Here is a 9,751-nt window from a genome sequence, read left to right on the forward strand (position 1 = left end):
CCTTGAGGGTTCACTATTTTATAATATACCAAACCCTAGTGGACTCTTTGGATTGATTGATATGTCAGCTTGCTTGATTCAGCTTCGGGTGTTTAACTTACCTAAATTTCAGTTTAGCCTAATTTAAGCCTTAAGTGGTTAAATAATTTTTTTTTTTTCCTTTGGTCTTTAATTTCTTAATTTTTAATTTTTCACTGGGGTTTTTTTTTTGGATTCTTGGCCTCAAAAGAGATTTTTTTTGGGGGGGTGTTCTAAATTATTTTACAGTTTTAAGGGAGAGTTTACTATTTAGGCTTGTGTCTTGTTCACTTGGGCCTTGTTGTGAACTTTATGTAGTAGTTTACCGGTAGCGCTACTTTACGACTCGCTCCACATATATATTTTTTTTTGCTCTTCTACGGTACAGTTGCTCTTGCTTTTGATTAATTTTTGTTTACTTTGTTTCCCTCTCTTATTCTTTTAGGTTTTGAAAGGTGTTGTTAGTTTTTTTTGAATACTTTGAACTTTCTCAACCTTTTGAGAGGAAACAAATTGAGTCTACCCCCGACTGATGGCAGCCGACATTTTTTTGCTCTGAAAGCCAAACTTGTTGTATTTTCTGCCTTCACCTGTTGGTGATACTGGAATTTGGTTTTCATGGTAATAATAAGGAAATGTACTATATGCTTTTATTCATTTGTTAATACTATAAATTTATAATAGTTTTTTTTACAACTTGTACTTTTTCACACACCACAGTAAAATTGCCCTAATGTTTTTCTGAATTTTTTTTTACTGCTCTCTAGTTTGTGTGGAATATCTGTCCACGCTCTCATGTGTCTTTGATTAATTTATTGTTTAACTTGTTTGTTGTGATTTGTGTTTATTTATTGTTGATTATTGAACCTTTTACGAGATGAAGTTCTTCGATTTAAATAATGTTCCAAAGACTGTGTCTTGGATTTAAAAAGTTGACTATTGAGGAAGCCCCGCGAACAATGCAAGCTATGGGGAATTAAACCCAAGGATAAGCTTGATGCCATGCGTGTGCAGCTAAGTGAATTTGTGGCTCGGTCTAGCGAAGGGGTGTGAGTGACTTGGAGGAATCTGCGGATGAACCAAGGGTACCCGTAACGGGATGATTTAGTGGATAATCCCAGTTTAAAACAGGACGAAGTAGGAACTTGTACTGTGCTGCCCCCTGTAGTGCCGGTGGATCTTGGTGGTTTAGTGAAGAGTCTGCATACAATGACCTTAAATGCTATTGAAGCGACTGCTAAGACGGTTAGCCCAAGAAATTGCAACCCAAAATAGGCCATATAACAGGGACGATGTCTCATTCCCTAACATTTTTGCGGGATATGCTTAGAGAGGTACCCATTACTTCTGGTACAGATTTATTTCAGCTAACAGAATTTCTCGTAAAAAATCCAAAAAATAGTAGAGTTAAATTTAGGTTCAGATAAAACTATTCTATTAAACGCATGTGGCACGCACTGAAGGCAGACTTCGTGATGTGTGGATGGGTCTCGTGAGTGCTGACTCTACCTGGCCGAATGCTCTGCAGACAATTAGGTTTACCTTTTTCTCATCTAGGGCCATTAGAGACATTCAGTCTAAACTCATGTATAGACAACAACGACTGTCAGAACCTTATGCTGATTATCTTACTGACATTGTTAGCATTTTCCAAATTCTTGGACCAGAAATAAGTGATGGCGAGATTTTTACAACTATTTTTACCGGTCTCAACCCTCATACTAGGGCAGCTTTTGCAGGTCTTCAACCCCCTACCACAGTACAACAACTGAAAAACATGGTTTCCATGATTGAGAGTTTGACGGTCAACACTGTTCAAGCTCCGTTAGGGTATGGCAATTCTGAATCTCAGGAAGCTGCAATAGATTCTAATAAAAATGTCACTTATGATAATACTAATTCACAATACGCTGGACATCTTTTCCAAAATAATCGTTATAATAACAGAACATTTTACCGTGGTTCGGGTACAAACTTCGACCGAGACGCCGCTAAGAGAACCCCCTATAGCACATTTTATTCCAAACCATTCGTTTGGAGGTAACCAAAGGCAAGGAAGCGGGCCTTACAATAATAGTAGACCTTACCAGAACTTTCATTCTCAACCCAATAATTCTAGGCAGGGCCAAGTAAGGGCAAATGGCTATGATAATGCTTTCAATCAGCGGCTGAACCCCCAAGTTTGTAATTCTAATCAATTGCAAGATAATATGCTACCAGGGAACAATAGTAGGCCAAACCAGGAACGGAGGTTTTTCCTATAATAGGAATAATCAAAACCATAATTATAGTTCCGCTAATCCTGCGGTTAATTTAAACTCCAAAAGGGGAATTCGCTGAAAGGGCCGGCATTCCCCAAGAAGACTAGGCCCATTAATCCTTTAGCTCCGGCTTTGCCCAAGGTCAAACCCCTAGAAATTCCTATTGCTTTTTCTAAACATTAAGTCTTCTGCTGTGATTGATACTGGTTCTACCAGATCTATCGTAGCTAAAAGCGTATTTGATACTCTCTCTAAACTCAAGGGTGTCGTGAAAGAAAGTTGAAGAAACTTCATTGACGGCTACAGCTGCAAATGGTTCAGATGTCTCCTTTCAATTTTTGGCCCATATTCATTTCAAATTAGCTTGTTTCTCTTGGACTTTCCCATTTCTTGTTACTAACAACTTACCGGTTCCTGTTTTGATTGGACTCGACTTCATTCAGGCCTCTGAAATGAGCATTAATGCGGCTCAACGCCAGGTGTCTTTTCCCTTTGACACTTCACTAGTTATAGCCGAAAAACCAAGAGGATGAACAGGCAGAGGATGTTAGTTTGGGACCTATCTTTGGAGATAGGCTTGATAATTCCCAAGTTCAGACATTTAAAAATATTCTGCGGTGTTTTCCCGAAACTGTGACCAAACAGCTGGGTAAAACTAACCTTTTGACTTATTCTATCACTGTCAAGTCAGACAAGCCGTTCAGGTGCCGTCCGTATCATTATGCTCCCCCGAAAATGGCTTTAATTCGTGAGCATATCGAAGGCCTTCTGGAGAAAGGCGTTATTAGACCTTCAACTTCCCCTTACTCCAGTCCAGCATTTTTAGTACCTAAAAAGGGAGGTTCTTCACGCCTGGTGGTTGACTTCCGCGCCTTAAACAATGTCTTGGAGCTCGATTCAACTCCGATGCCTACGGTAGAGTCTTCTTTTCAATTTCTAGGCAAGGCTAAGATCTTTTCTATGTTAGACTTGGTGTCCGCTTACAACCAGATACCACTTGATGAGGCTTCCAAGAAGTACACTTCATTTGTCACAAGCACTGGCCAATGGGAATACAATTACCTCCCTTTTGGTCTAGCTAGTGGTAGCATGATACTGACTCAGTTGATAAATAAAATCTTTGGTGATGTGAAATTTGATTTCTTGTTCTGCTATTTCGACGACCTTGTTATTTTTTCTGAAAATCTAGAAGATCACCAAAAGACATCTCGATTTAGTCCTTGACCGACTTAGTAGGGCAGGGTTAACAGTTAACCCAGAAAAGATGGTCATTGCCTCTCATTAAAATAGAAATTTCTAGGCCACGTCTTCGAAGATGGGAAAGTTACCATCAACCCGAATAGAAACTCGCCCTATCGACAACTACCCTCAACCCAAAAATACTAAGCAGGTTAGCAGGTTTCTTGGAATGTGTGCCTTTTATTCTAAATTTATTCCCAATTTCGCGTCAATCTGTGAGCCGTTGAATAGGTTAAAGAGAAAGGATGTAAATTTCATATGGGGTGAGGAGCAACAGAATGCTTTTCACAAACTTAAAACGGTCTTTAGTCTCTGCTCCGGTCCTACGCTTACCAAATTTTGATGCCCCGTTTATTCTGTCAACTGATGCTTCAGGTACTGCTGTAGGTGCAGTGCTGTCTCAGGAAATCCAGGGCCAAATATACCCTATAGCTTTTGCGAGCCGTCCTTTAAATGTACACGAGAGGAACTATTCAACTTTCCATTTAGAAGCTTTGGCAGTAGTCTAGGCCTTTACAAAATTTAGACAATATTTAGAGCATCGTTCCTTCACGCTTGAGACTGACAATTCCTCACTCTCATGGTTACTTAACAATCCTCGCCAGGTAGGAAAAAATAGCACGTTGGACCACTCTCATCAATGCCTTTCAATTTACTGTCAAGCATGTTAGGGGCAAAGACAATGTTGTGGCCGACTGCCTCTCGCGTTTATTTGAGCCCCAAACCGATTCATCACAGAGTTCTACTATTCAAAATAAAACCGACCACACACAGGCTTTTATTCTTTTTTTCTGTACCGGAAGCCTTCAAAGACATCAAAGGCCACCAAGAGCAAGATGCTCAAATTCGCAATATTGTGAAATCTTTGAAGGGTACTAATCCCAATCAAAATTATTCTGTAATTCAAGGCATTTTAGTTCACCAATTGCCTAATCAATCCAAACCTAGAGTAGTGGTACCTAGCAAACTCTACGACCTATTGTTTAAAGTTTACCATGAGTCACCTCTCGGAGCTCATCTGGGATTCAAGAAAACTTGGGATCGGATTAGTCAAATTTTCTTTTCTACCGACCTGAGTGAAGCAGGCTATCCAAGAGAGGGTAAAGGCTTGTCCTTTCTGTCAGAGATGATGCAAACAGGCTCAAAATACTAAGGTAGGCCCTTTGGCTTCTCAATTAGCAACCAGGCCTTTTCAACGGGTGTTTGTTGATTACGTGGGACCTCTTCCTAGAACAAAAAAAGGCCACAAAATTGGCTTCTTACAATCGTTGACGCCTTTTCAAAATATACTGTGATTTTGCCTGCTAAAAATGCTACCGCTCCTACTACGGTGAATCTTTTGCATAAGGGCTTGTTCGCGTATTTTGGCTTCCCCTCACAACTCGTCACCGACCGTGGTGGTTGTTTCAAATCCAGACAGTTCGATAACATGTGTCTGGAACTTGGTATCAAACACGTTATGACCTCGCCATATTATCCGAAGCCGTCAATTGCTGAAAGAGTTAATAAAAACCTCGGCGTTGCCTTGAGAATTTTCCATTCTCAAAATCATACTGACTGGGACACTAATCTCCATTTATTCCAAGTCGCTTTTAATTCGGCTAAGCATGAGTTCAATTGGCACCTCTCCTGCTGAAATTTTCCTTGGCTACAAAATTACTTCTCCCCTGGAAAACAATTGGAATTTGGATGATCTCCTCCAAACACAAGATTCCAGAGACATGCAGAGGAGATGGTCTCAGGCCTTGGATCGGTTGGAGGTTGCACACCGAAAAGTTGCTCGGCAGTACAACCAAGGTCGTTTACCAGTTAATTTTCGTATCGGTGATTTGGCAATGTTTCGACGAGTAAATTTGAGTAATGCGGCTAATCAAATTTCAGCCAAACTGCAACCTCTGTGGTCACGCCCTCTGGTTATTCATGATTTTTACCTCTCCAGTCACCGTGACATTGAGGTGTCCCAAGTCAGGGAAACTTATTAGGTCGGCCCATGTTTCTCACCTGAAGAAATATTTTAGGCCTATCTAAGACCAAAGCGCCGCTGCCGGGACGTTTATAGGGATGGTTTTAGGGCATAGTGATGTTAGTTTAGTTTTTTTCCCTCCTCCTTCTTCTTCTTCTTCTCTTCCTTACACCACATTAACACTCTGATACTTTTACTCCTCTTCTTTTTACAGTACATATACACGGGGGGGATCAGGATTAGCATTGGCTGTTTAGAGAATTTTTTTTTGCTTCGGCAATTTTTCTAGGCTGTACATTGGGAGTGAATTTTATGTTTATTTATTTTTAACATTCCCTAATGCAGTCGCGCAGCCTGCTATCCTTGGTTCGCGCCAACCCATTACATTTTACAACACAAGCTTACTTTTTCTTTCCCCTTTTCCTTTTCTTTGTCTTTCTCTTGCTTAGTAGGGTCAGTCTTTTTGGCAGTAGGTGGAATTCTTTGTTATTCAGCTAAGTTAGCAGCGATGGATAGGTTTAGTTTTTATTGTTGAAAATATTGTTGAAGATTGTAGTTTGTCTATATATTTTTTGTAGTTAGTTGTTGTTGTTATCTCTTTGTGTCTTTAAGACTTTATAATTTTGTCCTCTGAAGCTGCTAAATGTTCCAAGCAGCTATCTTATTTATTTGCTGTTTAGTGTTTATATTGGAAGTGTTTTTTTTTTTTTTTTTTTTTTTTACTGTTGTTACTGTTATCCTTTGAAGGCTTTTTTATTGTTATTGTTTTAGAGGTTTATTGATTGTTAACCTAATTTTGTTGGGTTTTGGCCCAGTTAGTTTTTTTTTGGGTCTCTTTTCCGTAGGTTTCAGGGTTTTTTTTTTTGCCTTTCCTGGCCAACACTTAGAAACTAGTTGTTTTTTTGTTTTTATAGTTCCTAATTAAACCACTTTACCACGACCAAATGATTTTCCTTACTCCGTTAAGCTCTTCCCGTAGCTCTACAGTTTTTCTTTCACGCCTTTTAAGAGCCTGAATTTATTTGCTCCAAGTCTCTAAATTTAAAAAACTAGTATGGAAAAATAAAACTTTATTTTGTCTTTTCCCACTGGCCACCAATTTTTTTTTCTCAGCCGTCACCCGTAGGGGGAGGAGAGTTACTGGCCCACTTTTGCTAAATTTTGCCAGTACCTACCAGGTTTTTACCTAATTAGCCTTTACAACACGAACTTGGGTCTGTTGATATTATGATGGGTGTAATTTTCTCATATTTTTAATTTTCGCTTTGGAATGGTCCTCCTTCATCCCTTCTGTTCCTCCCATCTTTGAAGAAAAAAAAATACAGACCCTATGTCTGGAGTAATACTCTCCCGGTGGTCCAAGGAGTTTCCGCCAGCCGTTCGGGGTTTCCATTCGGGTTGCTTAAGTGGCCCTTGGGTTCCGGGGTGGGAGATACCCGGATGGTGGAGACTTTAGGGAAGTGCTTTGGCTAATAAGCTTTGGCTAATAAGTGTACACTTATTTAATTTCCTTCCCAACCTTACTGGAACACCCTCTTGTAGCCTTTTGACCACCAAGCGTATTAGTGATGTTGAAACAAACGAAAAAACCCATCCTTGTGTCAAACACTTCAGACCTTTATTTATTGGTAGCTACCACAGAAAGTAGTTAATTTTGTTCAAGTTTTTTTTTTACTACTACTAGGCTTTTCCTCAAGCCTCTTTAAACTAAAAAGATTTAATCTTGAGTAGTGTGGTCAGTCGGAATGGATTCTAGCCGTTACGCTTTTGGAGCGCCTCGCGAGCGTGCAGGATATCCATACTAGAGCTATTTCTAGCTGTTTGCTAACGACAGCAGTACCAGTTGTAGTCTCTAATCTTTCCGTCCTTGTCTTCCTACCTTATCCTTTTGAGTTTTTTTTTCTTTTCTCTCCGGGGGGTAGAGGGGGAGGATGTGGCGTTTGCCACTTTATTTTGTTGGTCTTTGGACGGGGACCGGGAGCTGTTTCCTTACAGCTGGTCGAGCCATCTGTTTTACCAGATGGTTGTTCTCTTTCTAGTTGTTTCTGTGGCTTTCTGGCTTTTTGATTGGTTCTAGTTTTTTCAGGTTTTCTAGATATCTGGAATTAGTTTTCTTTTCTCTCTTCTCTTCTGACTTCCATATGGGCAAGGACATCTTGGAGTTTTTCTGTGGTCGGAGTTACAAAATCAAAGCTGGCTGCCCGCTCCCTCTACGAACCGGCACGGTGTTTTTGGTGTTAATATCGTATGCCTACCTTCCAATCAAACGTTTCACGACCTCGTTTAATATTTAGGACCCAGTCTTTCCAAATTCAGTTTTCGAATATCGTCGCAGACTTAATTTTTTTCAAATGTAGCACATCCACATCTCTCCACTTCTTTGGGCCGTTCCTAAATTAATTAGTAATGCCTGAGGGAGGCAAGGGGTTTTGCCGCAGCGTTCCCTATCTTTGAAACCTAAAAAAATAACTGGTTAAATTTTGTTCACAAAATTTGCTTGTTTCCTTCCTAAAGATTTTAAAGCTGGTATTATAAACCCCTACTCCATTAGATAGGACATGGACTATAGCCTGAATCCTCCATATATATGCCTACTTAAATGGTAAAGCAGTTTGTTTCAAGTGTTTTGACAAAGTAGGAGGTTTAAAACGTTTTAACCAAACTTTGGCAATAAAGATAAAATTTGCATAATATTGTGGGTACAATTTGTCTCTATCATAAATCCAAATATGCAAGTCGGTAAAAAGACTGACTCAGCTGTCCACCATGATAGGAGACAGGAAGTGAGGTTCCTGTGTGTCTGGTGACATGTAAAGGCAGGACATGAACATGGCACATGTACAAGTAGGCTAACTGTACTGTGACTTGTCTGCAGGTTGTGAGTGCTGAGAGGATGGTACTGCCAGTAGTTATGGGCTTGACGGTACACAATATCAACATGAGCCTGGACATGAACATGGGCACATGTACAAGTAGGCTAACTGTACTGTGACTTGTCTGCAGGTTGTGAGTGCTGAGAGGATGGTACTGCCAGTAGTTATGGGCTTGACGGTACACAATATCAACATGAGCCTGGACATGAGGGCTAACTGTACTGTGACTTGTCTGCAGGTTGTGAGTGCTGAGAGGATGGTACTGCCAGTAGTTATGGGCTTGGACGGTACACAATATCAACATGAGCCTGGACCATGAACATGGCACATGTACAAGTAGGCTAACTGTACTGTGACTTGTCTGCAGGTTGTGAGTGCTGAGAGGATGGTACTGCCAGTAGTTATGGGCTTGACGGTACACAATATCAACATGAGCCTGGACATGAGGCTAACTGTTACTGTGACTTGTCTGCAGGTTGTGAGTGCTGAGAGGGATGGTACTGCCAGTAGTTATGGGCTTGACGGTACACAATATCAACATGAGCCTGGACATGAGGCTAACTGTACTGTGACTTGTCTGCAGGTTGTGAGTGCTGAGAGGATGGTACTGCCAGTAGTTATGGGCTTGACGGTACACAATATCAACATGAGCCTGGACATGAGGCTAACTGTACTGTGACTTGTCTGCAGGTTGTGAGTGCTGAGAGGATGGTACTGCCAGTAGTTATGGGCTTGACGGTACACAATATCAACATGAGCCTGGACATGAGGCTAACTGTACTGTGACTTGTCTGCAGGTTGTGAGTGCTGAGAGGATGGTACTGCCAGTAGTTATGGGCTTGACGGTACACAATATCAACATGAGCCTGGACATGAACATGGCACATATGGCCGTACAGCTGGTGTTCGGCTCAGGCCGCATCTGCAACGGCAAGTTGGAACAACACAGGTACTGTGACAGTCTCGCTCAAGAGCGTGCTGCAAGTGAGCGTACTCGACTGGTGGCACCCACGTTACCCCCACTCCTCTAACATTATCTGTCGCACGGAGGACAACTAACTGAAGGAACCATTATATCATTAAAATATTTTATTTAAGTTCAAATTGTATTTAATTCTGTATCCCTTTCTTACATTGAACTTTCATTACTGCATTTTGTAAGGTTCAGATTTTTCTACACAACAGTAGCACAATTTAGTAACGTACGTAATTTTCAGTTTATATATAGGGGATTAAGTTTCAAGATGACCAATGTAAATTTTAAGACTGGAAAATGTATAGAAAGCAACGAGTGTTTAGTTGGAGTTTTTAATAGGTTCAGAGAAGGTGATGAAATTATAGTAGAATTTTGGTCATCTTTATATACGAGTACTTTCAAAAATAGTACACTGTGTTTC

The 9,751-nt window shown here is 40.6% G+C and overlaps 1 protein-coding gene across 1 annotated transcript in view; it reads left to right on the forward strand.

The window, feature by feature from the left end:
• LOC124360821 (putative transmembrane protein 183BP) overlaps positions 1 to 8,546 on the forward strand; it is a 38,373-nt gene extending 29,827 nt beyond the window's left edge. Inside the window, exon 7 of the mRNA XM_046814744.1 lies at positions 8,357 to 8,546. Coding sequence (XP_046670700.1) covers positions 8,357 to 8,473 — 117 coding nt within the window. The 3' untranslated portion in view covers positions 8,474 to 8,546. The remainder of the gene's footprint in view (positions 1 to 8,356) is intronic.
• Positions 8,547 to 9,751: the final 1,205 nt, after the last annotated feature.

This window comes from Homalodisca vitripennis, chromosome 4, assembly GCF_021130785.1.
Source record: "Homalodisca vitripennis isolate AUS2020 chromosome 4, UT_GWSS_2.1, whole genome shotgun sequence".
NCBI lineage: Eukaryota > Metazoa > Arthropoda > Insecta > Hemiptera > Cicadellidae > Homalodisca > Homalodisca vitripennis.